Source organism: Ceratotherium simum, chromosome 38 (genome assembly GCF_057802395.1).
Source record: "Ceratotherium simum simum isolate JZ-2026a chromosome 38, ASM5780239v1, whole genome shotgun sequence".
NCBI classification, from domain to species: domain Eukaryota; kingdom Metazoa; phylum Chordata; class Mammalia; order Perissodactyla; family Rhinocerotidae; genus Ceratotherium; species Ceratotherium simum.
In genome coordinates this window covers 16,195,447-16,211,187 of record NC_141937.1, presented here as the reverse complement: position 1 = coordinate 16,211,187, position 15,741 = coordinate 16,195,447, and the positions used below count along the sequence as shown (strand labels likewise).

At 41.1% G+C, this 15,741-nt stretch overlaps 1 protein-coding gene across 4 annotated transcripts in view; it reads left to right on the top strand.

Moving 5' to 3' along the window:
- MTHFD1L (methylenetetrahydrofolate dehydrogenase (NADP+ dependent) 1 like) overlaps positions 1 to 15,741 on the top strand; it is a 209,955-nt gene that overhangs the window by 124,606 nt on the left and 69,608 nt on the right. For all 4 annotated transcript variants that reach the window (XM_087425142.1, XM_087425144.1, XM_087425145.1 and 1 more), the window contains 4 exons: positions 6,498 to 6,637; positions 13,440 to 13,481; positions 14,291 to 14,391; positions 14,925 to 15,102. In XM_087425142.1, coding sequence (XP_087281268.1) covers positions 6,498 to 6,637; positions 13,440 to 13,481; positions 14,291 to 14,391; positions 14,925 to 15,102 — 461 coding nt within the window. The remainder of the gene's footprint in view (positions 1 to 6,497; positions 6,638 to 13,439; positions 13,482 to 14,290; positions 14,392 to 14,924; positions 15,103 to 15,741) is intronic.

Here is a 15,741-nt window from a genome sequence, read left to right as displayed (position 1 = left end):
GCGAGAACTCAGCCGAATGCACGAACTTAACCGCCACACCACCCAGCCGGCCCCACACAATTTTTTATTCTAGCATCTCATGCACTTATAGCATTCTCAGGAAGAGTATCTAGAAAGTACAAAGCTACCGCAGAATGTCTCAACCTCTGTTGGCATTTTGGGTGGATAATTCTGGTTTTGGTTTTTTTGCGGGGAAGGGAACTGTCCAGTGCATTTTAGGTTGTTTAGCAGCATCCCTGGCCTCAGCCTACTTGATTCCGGTTACAACAACCAATAATGACTCCAGATGTTGCCAAATGCCCCCTAGGGGGCAGAATCGCCACCAGTTGAGAACCACTGATCTACACTTAACGGTTTGTGATTCCGTAGAAATGGGTTCAGTAAATGTACTAAAGCATGAGAGCATTCAGAAGGAAATGTGAAACAGAACTGAATTCAAATTGACCTGCATACTGGTAAATAAATAAAAATTTTAAATATTAAAGGGAATTCAAGCAAGAAAAACTGAAAAAGGAAAGGTCAGAAAGATGCTCCTTTTTCATCAGGCGATTAAATAATTTTCCTCAACTTTGTCGTGTTAAAAATGTGCTGTGTCGGGGCCGGCCCCGTGGCTTGGTGGTTAAGTGCGCGCGCTCCGCTACTAGCGGCCTGGGTTCGGATCCCGGGTGTGCACCGACGCACCACTTCTCTGGCCATGCTGAGGCCGCGTCCCACATACAGCAACGAGAAGGATGTGCAACTATGACATACAACTATCTACTGGGGCTTTGGGGAAAAAAAGGAAGAGGATTGGCAATAGATGTTAGCTTAGAGCCGGTCTTCCTCAGCAAAAAGAGGAAGATTAGCATGGATGTTAGCTCAGGGCTGATCTTCCTCACAAAAAAATATATATATATATGCTGTGTCTCCTCACTAAGTGAAGACATGAGTACGTAGATGATTGCTTAAATGCCAGGCAAAATAATAGAAGTTCAGTGATTGTTGAATGAGAAGAAATGAAGGCTTTTCTTCAATCCTGAGATGCATGTGTTTAATCAAAAGTGCTTTTGAATAGAATGCCAAGTGGCAGAGAATGTGCCAGGCAGAAAGGAGAGCTCTGGACTGGTCATCAGAGGGACCTGGGACACGGCAACGGGCTCTTATCTCAAGAAGGTAACTTGCCTGGCACACAGGAGCCCAGCGGAGGTTAGTTTCCTTGTAGCTCTAGAATTTTATGAACCCATAATTTATAGGGCCCGCCTATGACGTGATGATGTTGATGCCTTTTTTTTTTTTTAAGTTAGCAGATGAGTGATTACTTATCTAAGTCCTAATTGTCATTGAAACTTTCTTCTATGTGTCCTGCAAGTTGGAGACATGATAGAATAATTTGAGATATAAAAATCATCTCTCTGCTTCATGGGAGAATTTCATAGATATCATGTGTGCCTGCCAGTAGTGTTTTGTTGTTGTCGTTGTTGTGATTTCTGTTCAGTTTGTACAGCGTGACTCAGGATGCCCTAGCTGATCAGCATGGAAAGCCAGCTGCCTGGCTGTCCAGTCTTCGTTTTTATTCTCCAACTGAACCCAGAGCTGTTTCCTGTGTATTAACAGGATTTGTCCAAATTGTCAGTCCTTTCCCAACCCAGACCCACTGACACTTCCTTTCTGAGCAGATTGTGGGTTTTGAAGTTTGAATCAAGCCATGCTGTAAATCGCTATCTCATAACTCCTGTGCTTACACAATAAGAGTATCAGCCAGCGTTTCCTGTTTTCATTCATGTTGTAAGTTGAGTAGCTGCAAACCCCCCCCGAAGAAAGAGATTTCCAAGACAAATAATTGTCGTGGCACGTGCAAACATTTTCTTGCAAGCCTTTTTAAATATGCAGCTTTCAGAAGCCTGCATTATGTGCTTTTCAGGAATGCTCAGTCATGGTAAGTGTACTTGCTCCGTGACTCAAGAACAAGTCTATATGAAAATCAACATTAAATAATTCTTTAGCCCTTATCTCTTTTAAAATTTATTGAGAGCATCAAATACAATAAGGGAATAAATTGCTTATTTCAGATCACTAGGAAACCTTAACTTACAGGTTTTCTATGTTGACATTTCCCAGGGAGTGCCTAAGAAATGGAAACTGCCAGTAAGAGTGGCTTATCCCCTTCTCATATCAAAGCCCCCTGAGGTGCTAAGACACAGATGCACAGCACTTCACAGTGTCCATTTCCAAGATAATACCTGTTGATGCATTAAGTGGTCCTTACTTTTTTAATTACTAATTGCACATCAGCATACCTTTCCCATGCTCTCTGTTTTCCTTAGCAGCCTGATACTTGAAAACAAATAACATAAAAGTGATTACATGCAAGTATTTCAGAACAGTTTTCCAAGTGTGAGAATTTGGCACTTTTCTCTGTTTTCGTCACATCGTTTGCCTCCATATTTCCTTTGCGTTTGGAACCACGGCTTCTGGCCCTTTATTACTGCATCCTGTTTTCCTCCCTACCAAAGTTCTGTTACTGCTTTTTTTCCCCCCAGTTTATCTCTTAAAATATGCGGTTAAGCTTAGCTAGCCTATGTAGACATTTGAGATGGGCATATCTTTATCAGATATGATATTTATACCTTTTATTAAAAGTGTTTTGGGGTTGTTAGAAAAAATACGACAGGAAGGAATAAACATATTTTTAGTTCTGTTTAATTCTGTGTGTCTACCTATCTCCGTTGAATGATAGCCTTTCCTTTAGATCGTCATTGGATCTGAGTCCCACGCTGATAGTTTCTTCATATCTTTGTCAGTTCATTCATTTATATGTGCCAGGTACTGTGTTAGGTACTGGAGACAGAAAGATGGATGAGATATGGTCCCTGTCCTCCAAGTGTGAGCTGATACATAAGTCTAATTAGGATGCTGCTTGCTTGATGTGGGCCCATGAGGGAGCACCCTGGACGGGGAGGAGGGACAGGAGGGGTAGCTAACTCTACCTGAGGGGATCAGGGCAAGCTTCCAGGAAATGGGGCATCTGAGCTGAGACTTGGATTATGAGTTCAGGAAGGGAGAGGGGAGAGAGGAACATTCCAGATGGGAGAAGAGGGGCAGAGATGACAAGTAACAGAGAGTGTCTGGGCTCTACAGGAAGCTTGATATTCCTAAAGCATGAAATTTGAGGCAGAGAGTGAGGAAGATGAAGGTAGAGGTGTGTGCTTAAGGTTACATTAGGGTGACCTGGGGTTTTATGTTAAGGAACTTGGATTTTTTTCCTGTAAGCACTAGTGAGCTGATGAGGGTGGAACATGGTGAGTACATTGTGAAGGTTGAGGAAGAGAAGAGATGGGTTTTTGAAGTGAACTTGAGCTTGGAGCTTTGCAGGGGAGTTAAATGATTGTAAATGAAATGTGTTACTACTATATCTGTGACTCCCTTTTATTTGGTTTGGAGATACATACACTCGTTCAGTGCCTACTCTGTGCGTTGCAGGGTTGATCTCTCTCACAGACATGGTCTCTATCCTCACGGAGCTTACAGGCTAATCAGGGAGCTCCAAGTGGAAACGCGCATCCAGTTGGAAAGACCTTAGAGATCACTTGATCAAACCCCATTATGTAAAATGTACACAGTGATCAACTTCCGGCTATTGGGCAACATAATAAACAGTTTGGAAATATCACAGCTTTGGAAAAAACACGTAAAACGTTGATTCCTTGAATCCCTCCTCCTCAGAACTGATCAGACCAGAGAACAGCTCTTGCTGGTTGAAATAATGACTTCGGTCATCACAGATCATTTGTCTCCGTCTTGACAAGTTGATTTCTGCTCTTGCTCTCTCCTTTATCTGTGAATCTCTTCATTCCTCTCTCCCTCTCTTCCCCTCGTCCCCCCTCCTCTCCTCCCTCAGCTCTCTAGAGCTCTGGAGAAATCCTCCTTATCCCTCAGGACCTGACTCCATTGTCGCTTTTCTCCAAACCTCCCCAACAAATCCACCCCTCCCAATGCGCTCAGCTCCAGTTCTCTCAAGTCCAATAGCAGATGGTCTCTGCCCCCATGTCCGTGGAGTGCTTGAGGTTAGGGACCCTAAGACTGGGCTTCTGCCACTGCGAAAAATGCCTAGACATAGTAGGAATTCAGCAAATGCTTCAGAATTGAATATGATTTCTAGCAAGTGGGAAAATTGTTCTTTTGGTAATAACAATGCCGACCATTTTTGTGAGCTCCCGCTATGCACCAAAAAGCCAGTAACTCCGTACTTTATGTGTGTTCTCTCACTTAATCCTCCCAGCAAGTCAAATGAGGACGTTGAGACTCCAATAGATTGAGTAACTCGCCAAGGTTCACTTAATTGTCATTGTTCAATTGTCAGCTCACAGGCGCAGCTGAGAGGGATTCTGGATCCCATCTATCTGCCTGTCTGTCTGTGATCCTAACCAGTAGGACGGTCACCTGTAATCCAGTACTGATGGCCTTGCTGTCCATCTTTACCCCTACGGGGAGGCCACTCTATAATGACCCTTGACAAAGTCAACCGAATATTCCTTTTCTGGGGTCTGCTGTCCACCACCGTGCTCAAGTTAACATTGGTTTTACAGAAGTACCGCTGAGGTGGGGAGCATTACTGTCAACGATCTTCTCTGGTTTTGACCACAACTAATAAAATCAGAACCAGAATGGCCCCAAATACTATATAAAAAGGAATGTCTTTTACGTCTTTAAATTGCTCTGCTACATCCCTTGTTCAAAGAAAATATAATAAAGGAAAAAATGACTTTGTAGCTATATTCATTCCAAATTGAATATTTTTAAAGGAATATTTTTCAATTTGTCAAAAGCCTATCAACAGTCATAAAAATTTTTTATATCCTCTGGCACCATACTCTCACCCTTGGGAATTTATTCCAAAATATAATTTGAAAGAGGTTAGAGCTCATATGCACAGATATTTTGCAGCATTGTTTATGCTGGAAACAACCCAAACGTCTAATAACAGGGGGAACAATTTTCTAAATCTTGGTACATCAGCTTAACAAAATTATGAGCCGCCATATATAATCATAAATTTTGAAAGTTTATAGTACAGCAAGAAAACTCGGTGATAATTTTAAAATAAAGGAGCAGACTACAAAATTCTACCTATTCTATAAAAATTATATAAGCATAGGAAGTACTTAAAGGAAACCATAAAGAATTAGAACAACTGCTTGACGTATTTAGAGTGACATTTTATCATTTTTGTTTCCTTAATTCTTGTTAAAATGTGTGTATTCAGTGAATGCCACGGACAAATATCTTCCTTCATTGACATTTTAAATGTTTTTGATTTTATCTTAGTAAATTTTTTTTACTGCCAGTTCCTATCTCTGCCATAAATTATGGCCTTGGTTGTACTGTCAGTATATAGTTCATATTTCATAAATATTTACTTTCTATTATATTAATAATATTCCTGTCCCAGAGCAGTGTGCTTTTTGTAATGGGCATTCATCTCACCTGCGGATCTTGGTAAGATGCTGAGTGATTCAGTAGGTCTGGGGTACCTAGATTAAGCCCCGAGTGGCTGCTGGTCCTAGAGCTCTTCTTTGTGTATGAAGATGCTGTTGCTGACCCAATGTCTGCAGTATTATCTTGGAAGACAATGTTAGATATTCTGGGGCCGGCCTGGTGGTGTAGTGTTTAAGTTCGCACACTTTGCTTCGGCGGCCCAGGGTTCACAGGTTCGGATCCCGAGCGTGGACTGGTGCACCGCTTATCAAGCCATGCTGTGGCAGGCGTCCCACATATAAAATAGAGGAAGATGGGCACAGATGTTAGCTCAGGGCCAAACTTCCTCAGCAAAAAGAGGAGGATTGGCAACAGAGGTTTGCTCAGGGCTGATCTTACTCACCAAAAAAAAGAAAAAGTTAGATATTCTCTCTGCTACCTCTGTGATTCTCTGCTACCTCTGTGATCGCCACAGTCACATTTCTAGCAGTTTGGGGAAAGGGGAGATGGGATGGTTAAAGATAAGTATCCTCTGTGGTTATGGAATAAAGATGCTATCTTATATTAAGCCCAATGATAAACCTCCTTAAGCCACTGAACTAACTTGAATTTTGTCAATCGACAAAAATGACCACGTAGCACTTAAATAAATGAATTCTCTGTGTATGTTATAAAGACTGAGAAAGGATCTTCTATGGTAATCATGCCAGCAATGTCCTTTGATGCAATTCGGAACCTGATTAAAAAGTTGAAAATCCCATCTGTATTAAGAAAAGCTTTGTTCTGAGTTATATACTGGAAGAAAAATCTTGGCCTTGGCAATGAATCCTTACATCATGGTGGTGTGAAGCAGAGTAGAGGGTTATCTTTTTAGGGAATGTGACAAAGTAGAACATTTTCTAGAACTATGGGAAAATCAGTTTACCTTTGCACACGAACAAGACACTATGCTGTGTGGTAACCTGGAAGTGGACGGGAGTTTCAGCTATCCTTTGGACTTGAATCAGACCAATGATTGCCAAAACCAATTTGATTCTCCACAGTAACTGAAGCTGGCTTTGGTGCCGATATTGGGATGGAGAAGTTCTTTAACATCAAGTGCCGGGCCTCTGGCTTGGTGCCCAACGTTGTTGTGCTGGTGGCAACAGTGCGAGCTCTGAAGATGCACGGAGGCGGGCCAAGTGTAAGTCTCATCCTTCCTAATAAAACAAATTTTAAAATTAAGATAAAGCAGCCCCAGGCGCCTAGTGGTTAAGTTCGGCACACTCCGCTCTGGCGGCCCAGGTTTGGTTCCTGGGTGCAGACCTACACCCCTCGTCTGTCAGTGGCCATGCTGTGACAGCAGCTCATATACAAAAAAAGAAAGAGGAAGATTGGCAACGATGTTAGCTCAGGTAAATCTTCCTTAGCAAAAAAAAAAAAAAAAGTTAAGATAAAGCAGAATTCAGCGTTTGGAACATTCAAACCTGCTTAATAACTAGAGTTTTCTGAAACATCTCCTTTTTTACAAATCATCATTATGGGGCACTTAGAGTTTAGTAAGTTCAAGTAAATAGCAACACCCACAAAGTTATTTCTAAGGAGTGTTTTGGAAAGGAGCATCATGTAACCACTTTTTAGTCCTGAGATTTATATCTGAGACTTATGTCAACCTTTTATAACCCCATGGTTATGGGAGGATAGAGGGTCTGGTTCCTGAGCAGAGAGCATAAGGATTAAAGTGATTGCTTTTGTGGGTGAGGTTTTTCATTGTTTGTACAGATAGTTTTTTGGTTCACTGATGCTACATCGTATCACATTTCATCTAGAACTATTTTCTTTCTGTTTCTGTTTATTATGGTTTCATTTTATAACTCTGGGATAGCACTGGATTACTTCTAAGAGAGCTTTGCTTGGAAAACACAAATTTTAACATTTTTAAAGACTTTTGTTATTAATCTATCTTATCATGGATAGAATTTACACACGTCTGAAAAGAAATTCCTTCCTTAACACAGAAAAAGTGTAGGTTTTTTTCTCTTTTGTTTTTAGATATTTCCCAAGAGAGAAGAAGAAATGTTATACTGATTAATCATTTTGGAAATAAAATAATTTGAAGTTTCTTTATCACTTATATTATTAATATGTTAGACAAACTGCCAAATCTGATATCTTAATTGGTATGCTTTGTACACAAAAGTCATATCATCAATGAATAATTACATAGCAAAAATAAATAACAGGTTTGCCATCATGAAACACTATAATGTGCATTGTTTAATCATCTTAGCAATTGTTTGTCCTAGGAGAGGCAGACATTATTTTATACCATTTACAGATGAAGAAGCTGAGGTTGGATGGGTTTAGGGAATATGGGCAATGTCACCAGGTGAGCAGAGAGCCAAATCTGGGACTTAGATCCAAATCCCCTTCTCTGTCCACCATGAAGAGCTGAATATTAATGAAGGGTAAACATTTTCTGAATCCCAAATCCACTCGTAATACCCGACACTTCATTTTAGCCTAAAGCCTCATCATTATTTCAGGTGGAAGATTGACATGACACGTATTATAAGATAAAGTAAATCCTAAAGAATTTTGATTTTGCTCAAAACACCACTTGTTGCTACAATCACTCTTTGACTTCAGACTTCGAATCTGTATACCAACTTCCAGCTTCAAAAAACTATTTCTACCGATATAAGATGCATTTAAAATTCTGCCCCCCTGTTTTGCACCCTGAAAATTATAAAATCTAAGGGCTTTAATACTGGAAAGGGCTTCAGAATTATCTAGTCTGATTCAATCTTTGTAAAGATGAAATGACTGAGGTGGCAGAATGATTCAGACACTTGGTTAGTGTCACACATCTATTTAGGGGACGAATCAGATGTGAAATCAAGGTTGCTTGACTTCTAGGCCAAATTTTTTCCACACTCTAGTCTCTGTGCTATAAAAATCTCTACATGATTTATAATCCCTATTGCAGTTCATCTTAACATATGTGCTCTGTTTTACAGTGGTTGCATTTTCTGCTTACCTTAATTCTTTGTACCTCTTCCACTTCACTTAAAGTCGTGGTTCCACACCAGGGGTGGCTGTAACAGGGCTCAAGCTTAGTAGGCAAAGATATAGGGGAGGAAGCCAGGCAAAGCTGAGCATCCTTCTGCGTCATATTGTTTTCTGAATGTCTGTATGTGTGTCTGCCAACTCAACTCTGAATTCCTTGAGATTAAGGACTATGTCTTATTCATTTGTGTATCCCTAGTGCCTGGCATAGTCTGTATCAAGGAAATGTTTTCAATAATTGAATAATAAATGAACTCTCCTCTTCTTAATCCTATATTCCATGTTATCCATCTCAGTGTCATTCCCTCTTACTTGAAATAGCTCTGTGGTAATGTTTTTGATCCATTATAATTTCTACTTCCTTTTGATATCATTACACAAATAACCATGGCTGCCTTTTATGTTTATTCAGCTTGTTTTTTACCATAATTTGTGCAGTGGAAAATCCTGTGACCCTTGAACTTGCCCATTTTAGCCCCAGTCATTTTAAATTCATGTTCTGTCTTCCAAAGTGCTGACGACTCTTGGTGCAATATAAGAACTAAGATTGTTATGTTATAACATATAACATATAACAATATAACATAACATATAACAATAAATATATATAATAATCTTATACTTTTGGGTCCAGATATTCCTTTCACAATTAGTTCTTTAAACCTATTGTATTATGGAGGGTTCTCCAGAACGAATAGGATATGTATTTATATAAAAAGTGATTTATTATGAGGAGTTGGCTCACGTAATTGTGGAGGCCTACGAGTCCAAAATCTGCAGGATGGCTGGCAGGCTGGAGACTCAGGAGAGCTGATATTCCAGTTCAGTCCATCTGAAGGCAGTCTGCTGCAGAATTTTCTCTTGCACAGTCTTTTTGTTCTATTCAGGCCTTCAGCTGATTGGATGTGACCCACGTGCCCTATGGGGGACAATCGGCTTTACTCAGAGTCCACTGACTTAAATGTTATTCTCATTCAAAAATACCCTCACAGAAACACCCAGAATAATATTTGACCAAATATCTGGGTACCCAGTGGCCCAAGTTGGCACATAAAATTAACCATCACACCCATAATTGCTGATTTTGGGTGTGTGGCACAAGGACCAGATCTAATTTCACTTTTTCTATACATTCACGTGCTGCATAATGACATTTTGGTCAACAACGGACCACGTATACGATTGGTGGTCCCACAAGATTAGTACCATATAGCCTAAGTGTGTAGTAGGCTATACCATCTAGGTCTGTGTAAGTACACTCTATGATGTTCATGCAGTGACAAAATCACCTGACGACACATTTCTTGAAATGTATCCCTGTTGTTAAGTGACGTATGACTGTGTTAATAACCAATTGGCCAGCACTATTTATTTACGTAGTCCCTCCTTCTTCCTTATCTTCAAGCCTACTTTGTGATAAGTCAATTCTCCACACGTGAGTAGGTCTTTTTCTGGGATCTCCTTTCAGTTACACTGATCTATTTACATATAATTGTCTGTGCTACACTGATACTCTGTAGGGCAAGCTCGCCAGGTTCTTCATGCATGCCTGGCCTATTATTGGCTTTTTTCACTCATGAAGTTGGAATTAGCTCATGAAGTTCCACAAAGAATCTCTTTAATATTTTTATTGAATGACGTTAAGTCTATTTGACAGCTTTCCATCTAAGAGCGTGGGAAATCTCTTCACTGATTTAGGTCTTTAAAATGTATCTACGATGCATATATGATGGTGGTCCCATAAGATTAGTACCATATAGTCTAGGTGTGTAGGAAGCTATACCACCTAGGTTTGTGTAAGTATACTCTATGATGTTCACACACCAACAAAATCGCCTAACTACACGTTTCTCAGAATGTATCCCCATGGTTAAGTGACATGTGACTGTGTATTGCTTTTATATCCAATGACCTCTCTAAATTCTCTCACTAATTGTGCTAATTTAGTTATAGATACTTTGGGGATTTCTACGTGACAGTCATATCTAAAAATAATGACAGTTCTGTTTCTTCCTTTCCAATCTTTATACTTTTTTTTTCCCATATCGCTAACCGTGTCTTCCTAGTTGCAAGGCTGTATTAAATAGTGGTGAGAGGTGGTACCTTCTTTTTATTCTTGATCTGAAAGGGAATGCTTTCAATAGTTCATCACTAAGTATGATGTTTTCTGTAGATTTTTAGTATATGTTTTTTATCAGGTTAAGGAGATTGCCTTCTATTCCTAGTTTGCCAAGTTTTTGTACTAAATAGATGTTGAATAATTTTCTTCATCTATTGAGATGATGATATGGTTTTTCTGTTTAATCTATTAATGTTGCAAATTATTATTACTTAACTTTCAAATATTAAATGAGTTTTACATTCCTAGAGTAAATCCAACTTGAGGATATATTATCTTTTTTTATGAATAACTGAATTTTGGGTATTGGTTTCCTAAATGTCTTAAGTAGGATCTTTGTGTCTGTATTTATGAATGAGATGTTAGCCACATAAAATAAGTTGAGAAAGATTCCTTCTTTTTTATATACCCTATAAGGGATTTTATAACATTAGAATAATCTGTTTATTTAAAGGTGGGAAGAATTCACCTGTAACACTGTCTGGGCCTGTTGCTTATGGATGAGGGCTAAATTTTTAACTACAAATTTATTTATTTATTTATTTTGCTGAGGAAGATTGGCCCTGGGCTAACATCTATGCCCATCTTCCTCTACTTTATATGTGGGATGACTGCCACAGCATGGCTTGATAAGCGGTGCATAGGTCTGCGCCTGGGATCCGAACCTGCAAACCCCAGGCTGCCAAAGTGGAGCGTGCGAACTTAACCACTAAGCCACCAGGCTGGCCCCCCAATTTAATTTTTTGAAGGAATATAGAACTGTTTAGGTTTTCTATTTCTTCTTAAATGAGTTTTAATAAAAGGTATACCCCTATGACCTTCTCTATGTTTTTAAATGTATTGGTAGAAAGTTGGTCTTAGTATCATATTAGTTCTGTCTACAGCATGTTTAGTTATAATATTTTTTCATTCCTTTTTTTAAAAATCTTACCAGAGGGTCGGCCCCATGGCTTAGTGGTTAAGAGTGCGCGCTCCGCTGCTGGCGGCCCGGGTTCGTATCCCGGGCGCGCACCAATGCACCGTTTGTCAGGCCATGCTGAGGCCGCGTCCCACATACAGCAACTAGAATGATGTGCAACTATGACGTACAACTATCTACTGGGGCCTTGGGGGGGGGGAGGGGAATCTTACCAGAGTGTTGTGAATTTTGTTTGTCTTTTTAAGAATCAACATTCGGTTTTATTGATCGGTCTACTTTTTGACATTTGCATTAATTTTTGATTTTGCAGAACTTTGCATGTGTGCAAGCTCAACAATACTTTACGTTCTTTTTTTCTTTTTTCTTGGTGAGGAAGATCAGCCCTGAGCTAACATCCATGCCAATCCCCCTCTTTTTGCTGAGGAAGACTGGCCCTGGGCTAACATCCGTGCCCATCTTCCTCCACTTTATATGGGACGCCACTACCACATGGCCTGACAAGCAGTGCATCGGTGTGTGCCTGGGATCTGAACCCAGGCCGCCAGCAGCGGAGTGCACGCACTTAAACGTTCTTTTTTTAATCTGGCATTTTAGTTGTTCCAATTTAGTCCATGCCCCTGCTGGAAAAACCCGTCTGAAAAGACTTCATTATGTTACCACACATGATCAAAAAAACAATTTATCACAGAGGTAACTTGTTTTTAAAGGCTTTCTAGTATTCTCAAGGCCTCTTCTACTGAGAGGAGAGTCAATCACCACATCCTCGGTAAATCTAAATGTTTTCTAGTGTTTCCCACCAAAACTAGTAGCGGGCTGTAGACAATAACAATGTGGGATGTGGAAAGATACTAAATTGGGGTTTCAGAACCCTGTGATATCAAGTCCCCATCTGCCCCTCATCTGCTGTGTAACCTTGGGCAAGACTCCTGTCTTCTCTCCACTTCATTCTCCTCATCTTTATACTGACCTGCCAACCCCATATGTTGTTGTGAGGAACTAGGCCAAAAAAACCCAAAAAGTAATGGCAATTACTTTAAAACGATTTAGAATTTATTCAGGGCTGGCCCCGTGGCTTAGCAGTTAAGTGCGCACGCTCCACTGCTGGCGGCCCGGGTTCGGATCCCGGGCACGCACTGACGCACTGCTTGTCTGGCCATGCTGAGGCCGCGTCCCACATACAGCAACTAGAACGATGTGCAGCTATGACATACAACTATCTACTGGGGCTTTGCGGGGGGGGATAAATAAATAATTTCAAAAAAAAGTTAATGTTAATGAAAAAAAAGAATTTATTTAGAATGAAGATGCGTTCTGTATAAATCAGGTATTTAATCATCTTATAAATTCCACTTTCTGCTAGGATAATGGGCAGCAGTATGTAAGGTCTCAATATTGGGTCGAATTAGAATCACCTGAGGAGTTTTTATGTGTTTTATTATTTTTTTTGGTGAGGAAGACTGGCCCTGAGCTCACATCTGTGCCCATCTTCCTCTATCCTGTGTGTGGGACACTGCCATAGCATGGCTGACGAGTGGTGTAGGTCTGCGCCCAGGATCCGAACCCGTGAACCCTGGGCCGCCAAAGCTGAGTGCACTGAACTTAACCACTGCGCCACTGGGCCAAGCCGTGAGGAATTTTTAGATGTTACAGGTCCTGGGTCCCCCTCCCAGAAACCCTGGTTTCATTGGTCTGGGTGGAGCCCAGGCACCAGTGTTTTGCAAAACCTTCCCACCAGACTTGATATTCAGCCAGGGCTGCCAGCTGCTGGTGTAGAAGCACAAAACGTGCTTTTAAATGTACCTTCCCAAAAAGCAACCGTGATTTGTTTTTCCTTCAGGTCTTTATCAATTAGAGTAAGCATGTTAATCGGGTTATTCTTAATTTTGTCTCTTACCTCAGGTAACTGCTGGTGTCCCTCTTAAGAAAGAGTATACAGAGGAGGTAAGAGTGACTGTTTTAAAAGGCTTATGTGAAGGATCATTCAAATCCAGTTAACCGTTGTCTTGCAGTTGGATCTCAATCAGTGAATGAGTCCCCCACCAGGGGTCTCTTAGAAAGTACTTTTCTAATAATCCAAGAGGGAGCGGGTGGGAGGAGGGGATAAAATCTGTTCAGTTAACCCTTCCATCTTAAGAAATGATGGATACGAGCTTTCTGTACTGTTCCCCACCCCCTGGGGAGCCAGCAGAGCAGGAGCTCATGGTCTCTAGCACAGAAACAAACATGAAGCTTATTCTCATGTATCTTTTGATATGGAAAAAACTGACTTTGGAGGGTATACAGTTGGCTTTATGACTTGCTTCAGTTACTTCACTCCTTTCTGTAAATAGACTTTGATTTACTGGCAGCAGTACCTCTTCGTTCCTACAGGTGGCGCTACGGCTTCGAGCAGGGAGTAGCTGGACAGCGCTCCTCACCCTCCTGGGCCTCGTGCCTTCCTGTCCACCAGCCTACAGAGCGTGGGCACGTTGCTTATGTCCTGGCCGCCACTCAGCAGCAAAAATAGCTGCCTGGCTCAAAACCCAGATATGCCGTTGCACCCAGAGTAATTTTAGAAATTATTTCGAAAATGAGCCTTCTCCTTCTGCAGTCATCTTTCTTGGAGGAAAAAGTGATTTATGGTCTTCTTTCATAGCTGCCAGGACGATAAAGTGAGCAAAGACGGGAGCAGAACCCGCCAGAGTGGGCCTGCCAGTTGAGTTTGGCAGGTTTGGTGGGAGGAGATACATGGGGGTCTGGTTTTCTTACAGAACATCCCGCTGGTGGCAGACGGCTGCTGTAACCTTCAGAAGCAAATCCAGATCGCTCAGCTCTTTGGGGTTCCGGTTGTAGTGGCTCTAAATGTCTTCAAGTAAGTCAAGCCTCCCACTTTAAATGCGGTCACATCGCTGGGCCACCCTGTGAACTATATTTGTGTCTCCAGGCTGTTTCGTCTTTCTCTGCTTCATCTAAAAGTATACAGAAATACTCTGCTCTGTTTGGTTGGTTGGTTTGGTTTAGATTGGTTTCATTTTAGCCAAAATGTTCTCAAATGTTATTAGGGAAATGAAATCTATATAGTCAGTTACCATTTCTTTGGCTTTTTTTTTTTTTTTTTAATTCCACCCAGCATTTCTGTCTGAAAGGCTGTGGATGATCAAAGAGACATGTTATGGAATTTTCTTGATAAAACCCTTACCAACTTGAAATATTTGAGTCCTATTGGAGAGGATTGTTTCCCATGCCTTTCTTTAAGTCTGATTTATTTAAACACAATGTAACCACTTTTGATGTTTAAAATATATTCAGTGTTAGGGAGCAAAGTTCTGTATAAGCAGCTAGTCTTTCTTTAAAAACATGGCTAAATGAATACAGATGCGAAACCACAAACATTTTCATCGCTAGGACCGACACCCGCGCTGAGATCGACTTGGTGTGTGAGCTTGCGAAGCAGGCTGGTGCCTTTGATGCGGTTCCCTGCTATCACTGGTCGGTTGGTGGCAAAGGGTCGGTGGAGCTGGCTCGGGCTGTGAGAGAAGCTGCAAGTGTAAGAAGTCGTTTCCGCTTCCTGTATGATGTTCAGGTAAGATCCGGCAGCGATGGTAATGGTGGCTAACATTTCTTGCACCTTAGCTGTGTGCCAGGCTAGGGCTGAGAGCTTTGCGTGGATTGTTCCATTTTGTCATCACTACAACCCTACAGATAAGAAAACTGAAGGTGAAAGGGGTTAAGTCATCTGACAAGGTTGCATTGTCGAGGGCAGACCTCAAATCCTGGTCCCAAAGCCTGTGCTCTTGAAGGCTACATGCTCTACTTCCAAACAGCAGGCCTCAGTGAGAGAGGTCTTGGAAAACAGGATTCAACAGCGAACACTCAGGGTTTGCACAAGAACAAGACTTTTGAGCAACTTCAGAAGGCTTGTGAAATCATGGGTGGTATTTTCCTTGTCCATTTCTGCTATAGCTCTTTTCTCTCATTGTAGTTTAGTTTTTAATTGTGATAAAATACTCATAACAGAAAATTTACCATCTTAACCATTTTAAGTGTGCAGTTCAGTGGTGGTAACTGCATTCACGTTGTTGTGCAATCTCCATAGCTCATTTCATCGTGCAGAACTGAAACTGTACCCATTCTACAACAACTCCCCATTCGCCCGTCCTCTCAGCCCCTGGCAACCACCATTCTACTTTCCATCTCTATGAGTTTGACTACTTGAAATATC